The sequence below is a fragment of the Puma concolor genome, chromosome B1, assembly GCF_028749965.1.
Source record: "Puma concolor isolate L17-30 chromosome B1, mPumCon1.1.hap2, whole genome shotgun sequence".
In the NCBI taxonomy this organism is placed as follows: domain Eukaryota; kingdom Metazoa; phylum Chordata; class Mammalia; order Carnivora; family Felidae; genus Puma; species Puma concolor.
In genome coordinates, this window is record NC_141670.1 from 116,140,525 (window position 1) to 116,160,195 (window position 19,671).

At 39.3% G+C, this 19,671-nt stretch overlaps 1 protein-coding gene across 4 annotated transcripts in view; it reads left to right on the plus strand.

The window, feature by feature from the left end:
* Positions 1-19,671, plus strand: part of LEF1 (lymphoid enhancer binding factor 1) — a 122,602-nt gene that overhangs the window by 80,528 nt on the left and 22,403 nt on the right. For 2 of the 4 annotated variants that reach the window (XM_086704435.1, XM_086704434.1), the window contains exons 4-8: positions 4,430-4,562; positions 11,486-11,576; positions 13,164-13,247; positions 15,336-15,458; positions 16,500-16,662. In XM_086704435.1, coding sequence (XP_086560561.1) covers positions 4,430-4,562; positions 11,486-11,576; positions 13,164-13,247; positions 15,336-15,458; positions 16,500-16,662 — 594 coding nt within the window. The remainder of the gene's footprint in view (positions 1-4,429; positions 4,563-11,485; positions 11,577-13,163; positions 13,248-15,335; positions 15,459-16,499; positions 16,663-19,671) is intronic. The other 2 variants (XM_086704437.1, XM_086704436.1) reach the window with 1 other exon arrangement.

Below are 19,671 nucleotides of genomic sequence, written 5' to 3' on the forward strand. Positions count from 1 at the left end.
CTCTGACCACTTCTCCTGAGGTGCCTCTTTGTCTGGTGTGATTCCTGTGCCTGGGACAGAGACCACACAGTCATTTCATCTATGTCACATACTGTCAGGTATGGCCCAGATGGTCAACTCAGTGTCCAAGATTTTATGAACTTGGCTCTTCGGGGAGGCTGCATGCTGTGCTGGTAATGAACGTGGCCCCTAGAGCCAGACTGCTGCATTTGAACCTAGCTTTGCCACTTATTAGCTCTGTCCCCTTGGGAAAGTTCCTTGACTTCACTATGCTTCAGTTTCCTCACCTGTAAAAGAAGGATAATAATAGTACCTGCTTTAAAGGTACTATAAAATGCTTAGCACACAGTAAGCACTTGTGTTAGTTGCATAATAATTATTATGCACTAGGTAGGTAGCATGGCCTGGTAGTTTTCCAAGCTTGGGAAAAGACTGCAGGCTTCCTACTGATAGCCATGTGTGGGTGCGGAGTGTAGGTAGGTGAGAGAGTTGTCTTCTAGAGTCTCCCCACGCCCCTTATATTTTCTTTCCCTTTTCTGGTACCTTCTCTTAACATCTTTCTTACCTGTCTTTTGTTCACCAGCCTGAGATTAAAGAATATGTAGTTGGAAGATCAGAGTCTGTGTCCTGGGTCAGCCACTTACTGCCATGTGAGCCTAGACAAGTTTCTGAACCTCTCCGCGCAGCAGTGGAAGATTCAGGATGTCTCAAGGTCGCCAGGTTATCTCATAAAGATGGGATTAATAGTGGGTGCTGTTACCCCGGGATAATGAAACAAAGGACACACATTGAAAATACCTGGTGATTTTCCACTGGAAACTAAGACTTTACCTGTGAATGTACCTATGTACCAATGAATGTACCTGTGAATGCGCTTGACTGTACCTACGAAAGAAAAAAGAGTCAATGTGATTTTTACCCTTCATCTCTACCTTACAGGGAGATGTGTAGTGGGGAAAAGCACCACAGTGGGAGTCGGGAGACCTGGGTTCTGTTCAGTGAGGTCCTGGGTACACAGTACCCAGTATAGAGGGGGAGCCGGGAAGATGGTGTTTCTCTACTACTTGATTCCACTGTATGTAGTGACCCAGGGGTTTCCATTCCCTTTTTATGCATTGCGACCCTGTATCACTGCAGTTGTGTAGTGAGCAAGGCTGTATTATTAGAAGTGCTGACAGTAGTCGTGGCTTGATCATCCATTTCCTGGGGCCTCCATTTCTCAGCTTCTCGTCTTAGAAAATACGAATCTTAAAATGAAATTTTGGTTTCTTACAGCTTTTAACGTGATATGAAGGCATATAATTAGATACACACTGAATTTCCTATCACCCAGTTCCTTTTCTTCATAGTACTTGCTGCCGTCTTTTTTGTTTTGGTTTTGTTTTGTTTTTTTTTTACGTATTTTTTCTTTGTCTCCAATACTCCCATCCCACTCCCAGGCCCCTACCTAGAAAGGAAGCTGAGGAAGAATAGGGACCTTGTCTCTTTTGACCTTCAGTGCTAGAAGAGCGCTTGGCACATTTTAGGTGTTTAACCAATATACACATATGCCCTCATATACAGGTATAACCGCGCATTATAATATAGTTACATAAAATTGTCCTTTTGACTAGCTAGTCAAATGGTTGTTCCTCCCCTATTCCCCACCACAACATACACCACACTGGTATTTGGAGATTAGAGGACTAGAATTAAGAATGGTTATATTGTCTGTCTTCAAACTTACACAGAGTACCACTGCCTGGGTTCTTGCCTTGTGTGTACATATAGTATCAGAGAACAAGAACTCCTCCTATCAGAGGAAGCCCACAGTTTAGGGCTGTGGACACGTGATCAAGCTGGTGATGTCTAGCATAGGGGTTGGATCCGTTTATATACATAGTGGAGGTGGTCAGCAGGAGGCAAAATACAAACCCCAGAATTGTGCTCACACATATTATTGAGATTTCATATTGCTTTTATTATTTGGCCACAAAAATGGACATAATCCTTGTTGGCTTTAACACACCTACTAGTACTGCTTTCACTATCCATCTTGCAAAATATAAGACAAGGCCAGAGCTTAAATTAAAATCCTCAGCTTCTTATCTTCTTCCCACAGGAAAGCAAATCTGTGTTGAAAACCGTAAAATTAAGAGGAGAGCAAGGATAGCATAATTTAGCAAAAATTCATGGCACCAGATTCTGAGCTATATGACTGGAGGGATAGGTCAGACATTAAGAAGATGCTGCCTGCTAATGCAGGTTCCTTAAGGTGGTGCTCTGGAAATAAGAAAGGCATGCAAAATATATATATTTCCAGAAGATTTCTGCAATGCTTACTCTTTATAAGCACTCCAAGAAAATACCTTTGTAGATTGCTTGGCAATTATGCTTCTTATGAGACTTTTGAAATGAGACTCAAAGCAGTTTAGTGGAGTTGAAATGTATTCATTTTAGCATTTGAGTGTTGAGATTTTTGTTTCCATTTTAAAAAGGGTTTGTAATGATATCCTTCTATCCCCACCCCCACCCCACCTCCTGTAGCATTCTAAATTCCTTGTATTTAAGAAGCTCATTCTGTGTATTTGGCAAACTGCATCATTAACACTTGAAAAGCATTGAAACATTTTTCTAACCTTTCACACATTTATATGCATAGATGTCTGTGCTGAGGTATATAGAGAAAAGGCATGGGGCTTTGATAATGGTGCTCTATTTAATAAATGCCCAGGGCTATACGAGCTGTGCAAGTTCTGCCATAGAGACAGGAGCTGATCATACAGGGCAAATCTAGTATGGAAATTATGTCATTGTCTAAAAAAGGGTGATTCGCCCCCCCCCCCTTTTTTTTTTAATAAGTTTTTTTGGGTGGAGGTTGTAATGATAGGGTATAGAAAATTAGTATTACTAGCTGTAAAGAGAATTAAGTGTTACTAGGATAATTGTTCCTAATTTTCCTGAGGGTAGTCCTTCCCGTTGGAGCCACATACTTTTTATATCTAATTTGTAAAACAAACAAAAACACCAAATTTAAAATTAGTGTGTATGTCAGCAAGTGTGTTATAGGGCTCTTAACCATTCAACATGGACCCACATTTTAAGCAGTTTATACTGTGCAGTTGTCAGGTAGTTCCTCAATATATTTTTTTTTTAATATAGATATTTGCTTCTGGGGAAACAGATTTCACATGTATTTTACTTTATAGCACAGTAAAAATCTCACTGATTCAAACTGGTAAAGACCTGTCTGAACTAGTTACTTAGTGAATATTCAAAATTCATTGTATTTTATTTCTCTTAAATCACAAGTTACTTATTACTGTAGTGTTTGTAAAAATTGAGATCTTCCTGGGACTGCTGTAATTAATGGATAAGTTTAAAACCAGAAACATATTTTGCATGTATATAATTGCATCGAGTTTACTTTCTTTTTTCAAGGGCAGGGGGAGGCAGTGTAGAGTTTATCAAAAACAATCTCCCTAATCAGGTTAAACTGCCTGAGTCTTGTTTACATTACTTGCTTAGTAAGCACTTCCTTTGGTGGTGGGGGGATTAAACTTAAAACAAAGAGATCCCAGATTTCAAATTGGTACAGCCCAAAAAATGACCTGAATCTTTAAAAATATTATTGTTATGTAATTTTAGACTTCCAAATTCAATAATAAAATTTATTTTTAAGCTAATATAAGACCTATAAAATGTTAACAATTTAAAGTGTTCTTTCAGGCCACATTTCCCGTTATGCAGTTAAACTCAAGATTAGAAATTCCCTTTTATCAGTCAAAACTTGTAGAAACTAGAGAACCTGAAGACAAACCGAGTAGTGCTAAAGCATAATGAATGGATGGTCATATTTGATTGACAAAGCTATAAGACATGAAAAAAAATGTTGTAATGTGGTTCTGTAAGATGTACAAACTATAGACTTACAAATTATATACACTAAGGGGATATCAGTACAGAAAATTTATATTGATTGGGTTGTTTAAAAATTTGACCTTCAAATTGGTAATATTCATTTATTTGTTTATTGAACAGTTTTTTGAGTGCCTTTTTATTGCAGACATATGTAGTGAATAAAAAAGAGTTTATAAAACGTTTGTGACTTTTGCTCCAGTAACTCTGGGTTGAACAGTTGAACATAACCTGAGGAGATAATCCAGAAGGTCATAAATATGTATGCACAGAAATTTATGTAATATGAAATAATAATCAACCTAAAAGTCTCATAGGTGCTGATTGAATAACTGATAGTATATGATACCCATATACGTGAGTATTTAACATGGAAAAATTCTGAAGGTGTAATGAGTACAGCAGATGAGTTCAATTTTTCAGGTCTAGAGATGATTCTTGGGCTGTGCTAATGCCCAGTTACTGCTATTTTGTGACTGTTTCTTTGGGAGAGGTGTTCCTATTAACTGTTGACCTTGTGGTTACTTTGCAGTCAAATAAGGTGCCTGTGGTGCAGCCATCACACGCGGTCCATCCTCTCACCCCCCTTATCACGTACAGCGACGAGCACTTTTCTCCAGGATCACACCCCTCACACCTCCCTTCAGATGTCAACTCCAAACAAGGTGAGAGCCCCTGCCTTCCTGGGCCTTTCTCGGTAAGTGAGGAGCCATATCTCATCAGACCAAGTACCTGTAGAGGTGCCTTTGCTGTATGTCACTGGGTGGATCAAAATACATTTGTTTGGTAGGAGTTTTTTCAAAGATTTGTTGTTACTACTTTTATTTTTCAGGATTAAAAAACAGAAGAAGAAAAACATAAAAGGGTTATTTTCAAAGTGACAGCTTTGAAAATCTAGAATCCACCATATAAACCAATATATTGTACAGATATACTAAAAATTCAGTGCTTGGTGCCCCCTACAGTATTCATTTATTGCAGTTGTAGGTGTTGATGGTAGTGTTAGAAAAATGTTAGAAAACAGACAGCATAGGAGATTTTTACTTTGAATGTTCTCTTTTTCATCCTTTTGTGATTTCTTTTGGTTTTAGTCCTTGTTATGTTTTATCCTCTTTTTGTTATTTACCAGCACCAACTTAGATATTAATAATAATTAAAGTATAAAACCATCTCTGTTAAAGTCAAAGTAACATGAATCCTGTTTTGCTTCTCTACATTATTACCCAGTTCTGCTTCTATATTGTTTATAGAAGAACACATAGCATAAGAAGTTTGAAAAATCAAAATGCCCAGGTTTTTTTTTTTTAATTTTTTATATTTGTTTATTTTTGAGAGAGAGTCTGAGCACGAGTGGGGGAAGGGCAAAGAGAGAGGGAGACACAAAATCTGAAGCAGGCTCCAGGCTCTGAGCTGTCAGCACAGAGTCCAATGCGGGACTCGAACTCATGAGCCACAAGATCATGACCTGAGCCAAAGTCAGACACTCAACCAGCTGAGCCACCCAGGCACTCTCAGAATTCCCAGTTTCTAACCTGGTGGGTGTGGGTATGAGTTGGTTGTAGGACTTAGAGCTCAGGTTCTGCAGGCCTTCTGGTCCATTCTGCTTAGAGCATACGTTGAAGATGAATTTGTTTGCCTTTCCTCTTTCCATGTACATACACACTTGGACCTCAACAGGATCTTTTTTTTTTTTTTTTTTTTTTTTTTTTTTTTTTTTTTTTTTTTGAAAGTTTCTTTTTTTTTTTTTTTTTTTTTTTTTTTATTTATATATGAAATTTATTGTCAAATTGGTTTCCATACAACACCCAGTGCTCATCCCAAAAGGTGCCCTCCTCAGTACCCATCACCCACCCTCTCCTCCCTCCCACCCAGAAATTCAGAATAAAAGATCCTATAAAACTGTGTGAAAACAGAGAATGTAAAGATGTAAAATCTGCCATCACCGGCATTTCACCCTTTTTTCCAGCCTTATCTTTGAACTATAGTGGACAAGAAAAGTTAGTAAGTGTGGAAAAAGAGTGGAGTTCAGAGGCTGGGTGTTTTTTCCACTACTGTGAACTCTTGTAGGTTACATCCTCAATGCCTTAATTCCCATCCATTGTTAAAACTGCTTATTTGAGGACTTAGTCACTGTCAGACTTTGGCTTGAGTGGAGCTTTGTACCCTTTACCTAGGAAATGTAAGAATCACCTATGTGGATGTTTCTGGGTTTGCCTTGGTTTTATTCCTCATTTCCAGTCCTTCCTCTACTTCCTTTTATCAAGGACCTCCAAGGAATAAGAAACATCAAGACAGGTCTGAGGATGTATGGTGAGATGGGTATTTTAGGAAGAAGGTGGAGTTTGAGAGGGAAGATCAAGAGTGTGACCTTGGTCATGGTGGTGATTTCAGGTACCTTATAGACATCTGGAGGGAGAGAGAAGGTAGGTAATTTATAGGTCACCATCTCAGAGTGATATCTGTGCTAGAGATGCATATCTGGGAGCCATGAAGCTATAAATGACAGTTAAAGATAGATATAAAAGCCTCAAACAAGCTATTGGCTCAAAGAATCCAATAGTGTGATTTATTTGGTTTTTAACTATTTATTTAACAATTACATGGTGCTTCCTATGTCCTAGGCCCTATTCTAATCACTTTGAAACACACTTATTTAAAAAAAATAACACATTATGGTTCAGAAGTTTTTTCTTCCAAGATTCCTAGGACAGTTCTATTTTTTAAAAAGACAAATTTATGACTGGCTACCAGTTACATTTGTATTTTGTTTCCATCTCTTCTACTGCCCTACCTTGTTTTGTCTTACTAATTGTAATTTATATCATTGCTTTAAAAAAAATTTTTTTAAACAAACTCTCCAGAACTAGATAAAGAACAAGTGAGCATGATCAGAAAATTGCATTTTCTCTGAAGTTCTTATTTTGTCCCCAAATTTGTGATTTTTGCATTCTACTCTGCATACAGTGTTTGTTTTTTTTCTTAATATAAAGTTTTTTTGTTTGTTTGTTTGTTTGTTTTGCTACTTTTTTGTGAGCAAAGAGTTTATATACCTTGTCACCATTTCTCTCTGGGGATATGTAACTTTGGTTTAAAAAGAACTAATTTACGTGATTTGGGGTTTGTATCATTCCACTTGGTCACATTCATCACCAAAACATAAGTAAAAAGCTCACTAGGTCTCTTGCTTTTATTCTCTTTGTCTTCTACTGCCAGTCTTTTTAGTTATATCATGTAGCTAAATTAGTTAGAACATGGTGGTACTGAGGCCAGAGTTGCTAATTTCAAAACTATTGGGAGGCTGGTTAGTTTTATTTAAAAAAAAATAATAATAATAAATAAAAAAGTATTATGTCCATGCTTTAACCATAGATAGAACTATCCAATAAACATATACTGTAGCAGAACTCATTCTCATTTGTAGGAAAATAACTTTAGGTTCGTTTCACAGTAGGAAACACATTCAGTTTTACCTTTCTCTCACCGTGTTGGTGTGGGGTATGTGTGTGGGTATAGGTTGTAGGTGTGGGAAAGGGAAAGGAAGCTGATACCAGTCATTTTCTTCTCATTATGTCTTACGAAAACGTTGCAAAGAAAGAGCTTTTAGGAAATGTTGGCTTTACATATCTGTCTTTGTATTACCCATTGTATCCTTATAAGTAACCACACTCACATAGCACTTAACACTGTGTACCAAGCATTTTTCTGTTTTACATATATTCATGCATTTATTCCTCACAACAACCCCTATTCCATTTTTATACTGATTTTATTTTTTTTAAGTTTATTTCTTTTGAGAGAGAGAGAATGCGCGTGCATGAGCCGCGGCAGGGCGGAGAGGGGGAGAAAGGATCCCAAGCAGCCTCCACGCTATAAGCCCAGAGCCCAATTTGGGGCCTGATCGTACGAACCATGAGCTCATGATGACCTGACCCGAAATCAAGAGTCAGATGCCCAACCAACTGAGCTACCCAGGCGCCTCTATACTGATTTTAAAGAACAATAACAAATAGCTTCCTCAAAGAAAAGTAGCAAGTGAGTGGCATAATTGATGATCCAGGGGCACCTGGGTGGCTCAGTCAGTTAAGCATCTGACTTTGGCTCCGGTCATGATCTCATGGTTCATGGGTTCAAGCCCTGCATTGAGCTCCACACTAACAGCATGGAGCCTGCCTGGGATTCTCTCTCTCACTCTCCCACTGCCCCTCCGCTACTTGTGCTTTCTCTCTCTCGCTCAAAAGAAATAAACTTTAAAAAAAAAAAAAAAAAGGAATTAATAGATCCATATGAGTTTGATTCCAGAATCATTTCATCTGTAATTGTCAGAGTTACTTATAAAAGCTTAAAAATCCTTAAGGCTAAGGGCGCCTGGGTGGCTCACTCTGTTAAGTAGCTGACTTCGGCTCAGTTCATGATCTGGTAGTGTCTGGGTTCAAGGCCAGAGTTGGGTTCTGCTCTGATGGCTCAGAACCTGGAGACTGCTTCAGATTCTGTGTCTCCCTCTCCCTCTGCCTCTCCCCTGCTCACACTCCGTGTCTCTCTCTCTCTCTGTCTCTCTCTCAAAAATAAACATTAAAAAGAAAATCATTAAGGCTATGCTGTGTATAGCCTCTCCTTCACATAGTATTTAGTAAATATTAGTTAAATGAATGATGTGAAATGTGTCTTCAGTAGCATAGCAGTTGGTGGAGATCCACTTCTAGGATCTTAACATGACAATAGGCTGTGTAGAAAACACAGATCCATTTTCTGTTCATGTAATGGCCTAAGCCACACCATGTGCTTGTTGGTATAATGGTTGGCAAAATTGTTGGTAATATTGACGAATGAAGAATGGGTCTGTTTAAACACTACTAGTTCATTTGTTCAGTCATTCGAAAGTATTTATTGAGAACCTCCTCTGGAGACCACCATAGTTTGGAACATAGATTGGTAAAACATGGTCTCTTTTTTCCAAGCAGTATATAAGCTCACACGGAAAAATCATTGGCACAAACTAACTATAAAACAAAATGAAGACCATCTTAAGTACCCTGTTACAAGTACAAATAAAACATTATAGATTCAAACAAGGAAGAAAGATATCTCAGAGCTATAGACATTAGAAGGAGGGGTATTTGAAGTATGAGTGGAAACAGTCAAACTAAATACCCAGCATAGGAACTAGCATGTAGCAAGTGCTAAGTAAATGGTGGTTTCCCCCTTTCTCCTTGGAGCAGTAAAACCAAATCAACCTAGTTTGTATTGTGTTCGTTTGCATCACTCCTGCTACTACAGAATCACTGATGCAGCATTCTAAGTGTGCCTGGAACGTGGACGAGAGCGGAGAGCAGGGTTTAGGCTTGTCTTCTTAGATGTGTGATGACATCAGCAAGTTACGCATGGCTGTGTCCCAGGGGTAAAAGTCCAGGACAATACATATTTTGTAGGTACCTTAACCGGATGCCTAAACAGTCACTTAATCATCCCACACCTTGGTTTCCCCATTTGCAAAACAAAGGATTAAAGTGGACAATTCTGGGGGCGCCTGGGTGGCGCAGTCGGTTAAGCGTCCGACTTCAGCCAGGTCACGATCTCGCGGTCCGTGAGTTCGAGCCCCGCGTCAGGCTCTGGGCTGATGGCTCAGAGCCTGGAGCCTGTTTCCGATTCTGTGTCTCCCTCTCTCTCTGCCCCTCCCCCGTTCATGCTCTGTCTCTCTCTGTCCCAAAAATAAATAAACGTTGAAAAAAAAATTTTTTTTTAAAAAATAAATAAAGTGGACAATTCTGATAGTCTGTAACCTCTAGTCATGATTTTCAAGCTCAAATTTCCAAGAAGGTTCCAGAGCTCTTGTGAGTTAGTCTGATTTTTCTTTTTTTTTTTTTTTTTTTAATTTTTTTTTTTTTTTTCAACGTTTATTTATTTTTGAGACAGAGAGAGACAGAGCATGAACAGGCGAGGGGCAGAGAGAGGGGGAGACACAGAATCGGAAACAGGCTCCAGGCTCTGAGCCATCAGCCCAGAGCCCGACGCGGGGCTCGAACTCACGGACCGTGAGATCGTGACCTGGTTGAAGTCGGACGCTTAACCGACTGCGCCACCCAGGCGCCCCTGATTTTTCTTTTTAAACTGAGCAGTCCCGCTGCAGACCCTAATATCTGGGGAGGTTTCTGGATCTCGGGGGTGGGGGGCAGCATGTTGGAGAAATTCCCCAGTGAATCCGATGTCACGAATCATCACTGTAGGCTCCCTTAGATTCACCCCACTGTCTGAACTTCCTCAGGCCCAAGAAAAAAAAAATCCCAGAGTATGAAATTTGGGGTCCACTGTGACCCATAAGCAGTGGTATTTCTAGCCAAAAAGGGGAGGGATTTGAGACAATCTTTTAAAAACAGCAAAAATGAGATAATCTCATGTAAGCTGTTGAGGGATTAAAAACCTTCTTCCTACTTGCTTCCTATGAGAGTTGAGAAATAGTTTATCCTAACTTCAGAGTCAAATTAACATCCACTTTGAAGACAACACTTAAGTCATTCCCATATGTTCAAGACCTTAAATATCTTTTAAGACCCAAATGAAACTCATAGGCATTTTAAACAGTAAAAACAGAATAATTAAAGAGCATCTTTCATGTGCTCACCTAATTTCACATGTTGGTCTGAACATAACCGTTGAATGCATATCTGGGTGTTAAATGTGGAAACGTGTGCTTATGTATGGAAGTGGGCTTTTTAGGCCAGATGAACTATATAAAGAAACTTTTGTGGCTTTTTTCCTAATCAGAATCACTTTCCCCAAAATGCACCGAATCTTAGGTTTTTATGTTTTGCATTTTTATGCATGTATCCCTTCTTTTCTACACCCAAGGTAGAATATAAACAAAGAGATGTCATTTGGGACTGGGATTAGGTATAATCTTTAGGTGGTTTTTACAGTTATAGGGCAGTGTACCCCAGGGACTGTGAGCTCAAGAAACAATTTGGTGGCATTCTCATTTTCTGTGGAATACAACTAATCCAGAACAGCTTGACCTTGGAGCCCAGAGGACTCAACTTGATGAAGAGCTTAGTTGGAGCTGAAGTGGCAGAGACCAAATGAATCATATCAAGTGTGACCGTTATGGGGCTGAAGATGATTCCTAATTAATCTTTGATCCTCCGAGGTATCACATTTCCCAAATCTATGTGTCCGTAAGGGAGCCAATGGAAATATGAAAGTGGCAATTTACCTAATCCTTGAGCGTCATGGCAGGCCATCTACTTAGGAAGGCTGTCATTTTCCATTCTACACAAAAACAATTGTCTACCATTTTCCTAACCAAAGTGAAATAATGAGGGCAAACTAAAAAATTTGAAAATCTCATTATGGTCACACAGAGCATACTTACTCTTTCAAGAGTTCCTCAGGATGTCCTATCTTAAGATGTGATTTCTCACATTTTGAAATCTTGAGAAAAGCTAACAGACTTCAATTAAATGCATCCGGTAAACATTGTTTGGTGCTAGACCTTAAGTATTAATGGCATAAAGTACTTTATTGCTTTTCTGTTATCCTTAGAGTCAAATGTTCTGTGAATCTGAAAACTCTACTCCTTCATTGTTCTTTTGAACAGGCATGTCCAGACATCCTCCAGCTCCTGAGATCCCTACCTTTTATCCTCTGTCTCCAGGTGGTGTTGGACAGATTACCCCACCTCTTGGCTGGTAAGATCCTTCCTGCAACCTTCAGTCAGGCATTTGAACACATGTTTTTCTTTCCATTCATGGAAATTAGCTTTATGAATGATAACACTTGCAGAGTTGAAGAAATTTCACATCAACAAGCAAGGTGCTAACTTTATTTCATTTCAATTTGAAAGATTGAAAAACATACAGACTTTGAAATGGATTGAATGCCTTTGCTAATATGTGTAGAAAATGACTATGTAGCATTTGCTTTGAAGCTTATAGGTTTATGGATTCAATTTGTGGCTTTGGGCACTTGCTATGCCTGTACAGAGTGCTCAGTGTGGTTTTTCTTGTCTAGTTTTTTATGAACAACTTATTTTTGAAACAAACTTAGACACATTGCTTATAAAATGAGCAGGTGAAGTAAATGACAAATAACTAGAAATTCAAAACTACAAAAGCATCGTTTGAATGTTAATAAAGTAAGCACCAGTTTGAGTTCAGACAAGTGAAAAACTGATGTTTGGACTTCCTTTTTTCAGAATGCAAACACTTTCTGTTTTCTTGTTTATGTCTAAAAAAATTCTTACTGCTGTTTTCAAAAATTTTTAAATTATAAAGGTAAAGGAGAGGAAATATATTTTTGGAAGAAAGGCTTAGTGTAGCCTATTTTTATCATCTTACTATTAGCACACAGCTTCCCCCCACCCTTTCTTCATTTATCCTCTCCCCACTGCTCTCTCCACAGAAACACTGCACCAGCTTTAGGAAATGGACCCTCTCCTTTCTTGATCTGGTCCTCTATCCCCAAGGCCCCCTATCCTTGCCCCAGTCTCCCTAACTCGACACCCTTATGTTCTCTTCTTCAGCAAGAAGGTGTCATCCTGCCATGGAAATTCCAGCTGTCTGTCTGTCTGTCTCTATTTAGCACTAAATCTCTCAGTCAATAACTGTTTAACTGATTATGCATACACCTTCAAACCTACATCAACTATTCTGTCTGAACTTACTACTTAGTGGCAATAATCCTGTGCTGAGTGGAGGCTGGAAATACAGATGGTGTAAATGAGAAATGTGAGATGTGGGAAAAAAACAAGAGAGATGGAATTCTCACAGTGGAGAGGGAATAATTCCAATTAATTGATCTTTTATTTCTTGACTGTAGCATAAGTATACGAAAGTGTAGGGGGAGTGTAATGCTTTTAAAATGTTTATTCATTTTTATATCAATTTCATTCCCTTCCCTCATTCCTTCCCTGAAGTTCTCAAAACTCTGAAAGGAGTACTCCCCATTCTCACAGTTCCGTTACACTCCGTAAACATTTGTCACATGCCTGTTTTGTTCAGAGCATCAGTGGGGCTGGGAGAGAGAAAGGGGTGAAGGGTAATTCATGGGCTGGTTTGTTTTTAAAGTTGAGGGTGGGAGCTCTTCAAGGTAAATGATGCTTTGATCAGGTGGAGGTTAAGAAGGGAAGCCATTGGATGACTGCAGAAATGCCGTGGTCTGTAATACCCCAACACAGTTCTTTTGAAGCCCTCCCTCTTCTCCCCTCATCAAACTCTTATTGCTGGTTGGTAACTCGTGTTTTGTCATTGATGGGTTCCTTTCTTCTGTGACCTCAGGCAAGGTCAGCCTGTATATCCCATCACGGGAGGATTCAGGCAACCCTACCCATCCTCACTGTCAGTCGACACTTCCATGTCCAGGTAGGTGGAGGCGGAAACTGGGCCCAGGACAAGTTGCTCTTCCTGCGCTTGCATTGTGTGCGCCTCTGCTTGCCTCTCGGTTGGCTAGGAGGGTGCATACCTCAGCCACGTGTCTGTCTGTGCAGTGTGCCTGGCTCCCACACTAGATGTCGCAGAGACTCCTGGGTAGGAGCCAAACGCTGCACCCCACCAGCACAGCCACACCCCTCAGGGAGATGGACTCGGCCACACCACACTGTGCGTCCCAAAGAATTTACTGCCTCCTGACTGTGGGATGTGAAATGTCCTGAAAGCAGACATTATAAGAAGAGCTTGTTTGATTCAAAATATTCTGGGAGTGGGGGAAGGGGGAAGGATAAAGACTGGTTTGGTCTGAGTTCTGTAATTTGCTTTCTTGGAGGAAAGTTGTAGCAGCTTAATGCGACAGTGTTTGAAAATGCCCAGGTAGTCTAGAGCCTTCCTGGACCAAGGCTGTCAGAAGAGAATGAATGGCACTTATGAGCTGTCAGGCCATCCGGGGTGTGTGTCCTAGTGTGTGAATCAGGCCCTGTGTGGACATGTTAGTTCAAGCGAAGCTCTGTGAGATCTGCCATGCCACACTGCTCTGTGTAATGCTTCTGCTTCTGGAGAGGATGGCGTCTGTGCCCTGTGCTTGATGTACACACACACTTGTTGTGCACCATCTGTGTGTTCACTGTGGCTTGTCCAGGGGAGCTAGCCGTACTGGGCTGGAAGTCAAACTGTTGGGCTGCTAACTGGTCGTGAATCTTTACTTACATAGGTATGAACTTCGCAAGTTCTGGGGTGGATTTCAGCTTTTTAAAAAAATCATTATTTGCTCAGCAACTTGGAAATCTAGCTTGTTGGGAGGGCATGAAGTTAATACCTTTCCCCCCCAAATATATTTTTACCCCTTTTAACATCGTAAGAACTCTGTGATGACAGGATTTTCTCCCATGCAAATAACCAGCATCATGTATCTTTGCAAACGATCCAAGTAGCAGAGCATCATTATTTAATCAAATATTTGTATTTTTCCCATGCCTCCTTAATTTTTAAAAATTTGTGTCTGATCCAAGTGGAGTGCCTTCTTTCCCTCCCAGATGAAGGAATTAATTGTGCTGGATGTGATAAAAGATCTGAGAACATTGTTCTTGTTGAATTAAATGTTAACTTTAAAGCAGTTTGAAAAGCAAAAATTTCGACAGGATGTTCAAATTTATCCAAAGCGTTTATTGAAAGTACTCTCTTTTATTTTTCTTGCATGGCAGTTACCCTCCTTTGGCTTGTGTGGTGGTGGATATTTAAAAAAAAAAAATTTTTATGCTCTTTAGCATACTAGGGAGAAAAGCCTTTAGCATGCGTAGTTTTTACCTGGTGCAGAACTGTATCCTCCCCCTTAATTTTATCAATTTTCCATAAGGCTAGATCTCTCAAACATTACTTTCTGTGTAAAAGATTGTTTTCAATGATGTTGATGGCAACTTTATTAAATTGGGGGCTTTAAAAAAACAAAAAACAAAAACCCTTCCAGTCCCTTGTTTTCTCATTGTCTCCTACTATCAATAAAGAAGCCAACAATATGAGAAGATTTATTTAATGTGGTGGTTTGCTTAGGAATGTACGCAGAGATATTTTAATGTGGTGTCTTTAGCTATTATTTAAAAATCATTTAAAAAGCTAAATCCTAATAAAGTGTTATATTTCCAGCAATTACACTAAACTGGAATCCTTCTTTAAAAACTGCTTTGCAAGAAAAGTCACTTTTTTTTTTTTTTTTTTTTTTTTTAAATTCTAGGACCTAGAGCCCTCCCAGGAAAAATGTCAGATTCTATTAGTTTGAAAAAACAAAACAACAACAACAACAAAAAAAAACCCTGTTATATGAGGAATAAGTATAAATATTTTCCACCTGAATACAGAAAGAAATTAATTATTGGCCCACTCCAATTCGTAGTTAATACTCCTGTGTATAAAGATGTGTTTTCACTCTCAGTCATTAGCAGTTAGTAGAATGTTTCAGGGTTCTGCCTCCTTTTGCTACAACAGCCACTAGTACATATGCTTTCTTTCCTTTCCTTCTTTTAGGTTTTCCCATCATATGATTCCTGGTCCTCCTGGTCCCCACACAACTGGCATCCCTCATCCAGCTATCGTAACGCCTCAGGTCAAACAGGAACATCCCCACACTGACAGTGACCTAATGCACGTGTGAGTACACATCTGATTTCACCTATGAATACCTTAAGATACTGTGAGGATTTAAACACAGTTTCTTCCTGCTACCGTTGAATATCTCCCCCTCTCTTTTAGTATGAAAATCAGTGTAGCTCTGCCTTGAAAGTTCTGACCCTGAGGAGTTTAGGCAGCTTGATTCTCACTGTGCTGATTTTAAGATTGGAAAGGAGCACAGACCCCAGAAGATCAAGGGAATCTCACCAAAACAGAGTAATCTTCAGAGTGTGGGCATTGAATAATCTTGAGCTGCTAAAGCTACTACCAAGTTTTAAATTGGGTTCTGATTGTTGGGGAGCACCTGATGGTACCAGAGGGAAGTAGGCCGGAAAGTTCCATGTATTTCCTTCTGGACACGCACTTCACCCTGCTTGAGGCTTCGAAAGCACAGAATTCAAGGGAAAGGGACAACCAAGCCTAGGATCCCCCAGTCGGGCCAGGGTTTGTCCCAGGCTGTTAGAGCAGGACTAAATTCCCTGAAGAGATTAGTGAATGAGTTTCTAAATCTAGGATTTGTAGACTAGGATGGGAGGTTGGGGTAGCAGGGTGCATATGATAGTCCATAAAACCCCTGCACATGTAGGCAAAGCCAACATGCATTTGTTTGGGGGAGTGAGTCTAGAGTTTCATTAGCTTCTCAAAGGGGCCCTTGACCTAAAAAAGTTAAGAACCTCAGTTCTGAAAGAGGAATAACTACCCATACTATGTGTTCAGCTTTTCCTGAGATAACCAAGGAGCTCAGCCTCAGGGTCCTAGATGGAGCATCTTCACAAACCCTTTTACATTTTGTGTCAAACACTTCCATAACTATAGGTAAACTTTCTCAAACCAAAGGATCCTTACTCCCAATGAGTTGTTCTTCTAAGTGAATGCTGTTCTGACAACCCTTCTAGAGGGTTATCCCTGGCCTGACTTTGACTGGTGACATGAACAGGTGCTCTGCTTCTCTCCTCCCATCTCTTCCTTCCTCTGTCCCTCCCCGCCCCCTGCCCCCACATCATCCCAACCACCTTTTAGGAAGCCTCAGCATGAACAGAGAAAGGAACAGGAGCCAAAAAGACCTCACATTAAGAAGCCTCTGAACGCTTTTATGTTATACATGAAAGAAATGAGAGCGAATGTTGTAGCTGAGTGTACTCTAAAAGAAAGTGCAGCTATCAACCAGATTCTGGGCAGAAGGGTAAGTAGTCTGGGGGTGAGCGGATATGTAAATTTTTATGGTGACCTTGGAACTGTTTCCTTAAAGGTAGTCATAGAATGTATTTATATAATCACCAGCCACTTTGGGAAGTAACAGAACAAGATAGGCTAATAATCTTTAGGAGAATTAAATGATAGAGTGCATCGTAAGCAACTTAGATTGTACCTAGCACATAGAAAACCTCCCGTAAATGTTAACCATTCCCCCTGTTATCATTTATTGGGTGTCTTTCATGTACCAGGTACTCTGGTAGGCATTAGATAATAATTGCTGGATAAAATAGATATGGTCTTTGTCTTCATGAAACTTAAAGGTTTGTGACAGGATGCAGATATTAGATAATTACCCAGTGGTTAATTAAAATTGTGATAAATACTGTGAACGTAAAGAGTAAGACTATGAGAAAGAGTAACAGGGAGCTAGGGAAGGGCCCCTCTAAGAAAATAGTATTCAAACTGAGACCTGAATGAGGAGTAGAAGTTAACCAAGTGATTAGTGGGGAGAGATGGACGGACCCTCCCCAGGTGCAGTGACAGGTGTGTGAACAACCGTCTGAAGCAAGAAAGCTCTTAGCCCCACATAGGGAGCTATAGAAAGGCCATGTAGTACCAGCCAAGCTTCTGCAAGAACCCTGGCAAATGCACGTGGCCACTCCTTCCAAGACAGAAGTGGATCTGTTCTACTCAGAAGCTTTTAACTGGAAGAATTTATATGGGCCAGAGAAATCTTTATTCTAGAAAAATTGCTCTCTGGTTCTTAAAGTGTATGTGCATGATTTCTGGATTGTCCCTTTTCTTTTCGTTCCTTCTTTTACCCATGCCAAGATATCTTTCAGATCACCTGTATACCAGGAAGTAGGCTACAAGTAGGACGGACACTTTCTTTCTCCATCCACCGGGCCCATAGGCTAGTAAATCTTTCCAGGTGCTTTTCTCAGGGTTGAAATGGTTTTAAAACGTTAGGTATCTGACGAATGGTGGGGAAATTATAATTTTAGAAATGCTTCATTTTAATTTGTTGATGCTCTTCATATATGTGTGATAGCTACTTAAATCACGACCTCGTGTATTTGTTTTTTGCAGCCTCTCAAGGAATTCATGATTTGTAAATGAACATTTAGGCAAAGAAGGTCTGACAACCTTTGTGAAACTTAGAGGATGGTGTTTTAGCTGTTGTTGTGGATAATTTTTACCATGTTTGATACAAACCTAATAAGCTTCAACATTTGTAACATAAGACATTCAGGAGGTTTCCAGGCCATGTGAACAGATGGAGGGAAGCCAGCTTACTTGCATTATTGATTCCTGTTGGATAGAATAAAAATGCAGTTATTTCCAATCTGCAGGACACCCGGGTTTCAGGGGGTAGGGTGTGGTGGCAGATTATAGCTCTCTTGGTGCCCTGTGTATAATACTGTCCCTCCCTGTGGATTCTTAAACACTTAATAACAATAATTACAATGATTTCCCAAGCCAGAGCGTAGCAGATAAATGATTCCCATCATCTTTGAGGAACCTCACCTTAAAAGCTTAAAGGCCGATGACCATTCCCCTGACCCTTTAAAAGAAGAAACCGGAGGGAAAGAAGAGTTGATGTGCTTCTTTCAGTTTGAATAAAACTCTCAGCTTTTTTTCTTTTTTGAGTTAAAGGTCCCCTGGCCCTCCAGTGGGAATTATTTTCCTGCTCAAGAGAGCAAGTAAGGATATTATACGGAGGTTTGCTTCCTATTTTTAATGCACGTTTCCAACAATTGCTACTTTCTCAGCTCCCTTAACGATCCCCAGATCAGAGCGTGTGTCCTAAAGGATGGTTCTCATTTGGGGTCTCTCTCTGTCTTTGATTTGGACACCTGTTTCTATTTATAGGTCTCTGAGATCTCTGATTAAGATCAGGTTTTCTGTCCTCTCATCACTTCCCTCTGGCAGGGTAGTCCTTGCTGTTTCTTTAAAGTTCCTGGCTTTAAAATCATGTGTTTTACACTGAGATAATTAGAATTCTTAAAGGTGGAACTTAAATCCATCCTAGAACATTTTATCTTTTGATTCTTATTCATCATCAACATATCTCAAAAAAGAAATGTTCAGTCATTTGAATTAAGGTTTTCTTTTTCATGTTATAAATAATAATAGTACAAATCTTAATTTAAAATAAGCCTTTTCAGACCTTCCAGGGTGTTAAAGGAAGTCCATTTATTGCAAATTTATTGTCAGAATTTTTTTTTATGTTGGAACGATAAACTTTTTTTTCCAAGTTAAATGAGTATTTTCCCAACAACATCTTGAGAATGAAATTTGGCTTTTTAAAAGATTAACTCAAATTTTCAGTATAAGCAAGACATAGAAAAGTATTTTTATAGCTCATTGTGTTGCAGAAATTCCTATAAAGAAAGACTATCTTTCTAGTTTGTACTAGATTTTTTTTGTTTTCGTTTACATTAATAAAGCCTTAACATCATTGCTTTACCCACCATTTTACTCTGGTAAATGGTCTTTTATATGTGGGTAGATTTTATGCATTAGAAATAGCAGGGAACTAAAAGCAATTGGAAATTCAAGTATATAGTTTGTGGCCTGCTTTTTCTCCTTGCATTTTGCTCAGTTTTGTCAACCTGTGTCCTGTTTTAGCTGAAAAATAACTGGTTGATTTCGTGGAAGACCCAACCTCCATACGTATTTTGAGAGAGAAGTTTTATAAAACTTATTCCAGGTTTTCTCAACAAGTTATAAAGCTGCCATAAACTGTGTGAAATTATACTGATATATATTACATTGGTATAAGAGCACTCTGACTTGTCAAATGAATAAACACATTTATAAAAAGCATGCTTTTACTTTTTTTTTCCCCTTTTTGTCTCCCTGTTTGTTCCTTTTTGGTTAACATTTTGGTTAACATTTTGCCAATCATATTTAGCACCAGAACTGTGTAGATATTGATGGTTAGTCTTTTCTCAAAAACAAACAAACAGTCAAGGCTGATCTTTTCCACTGT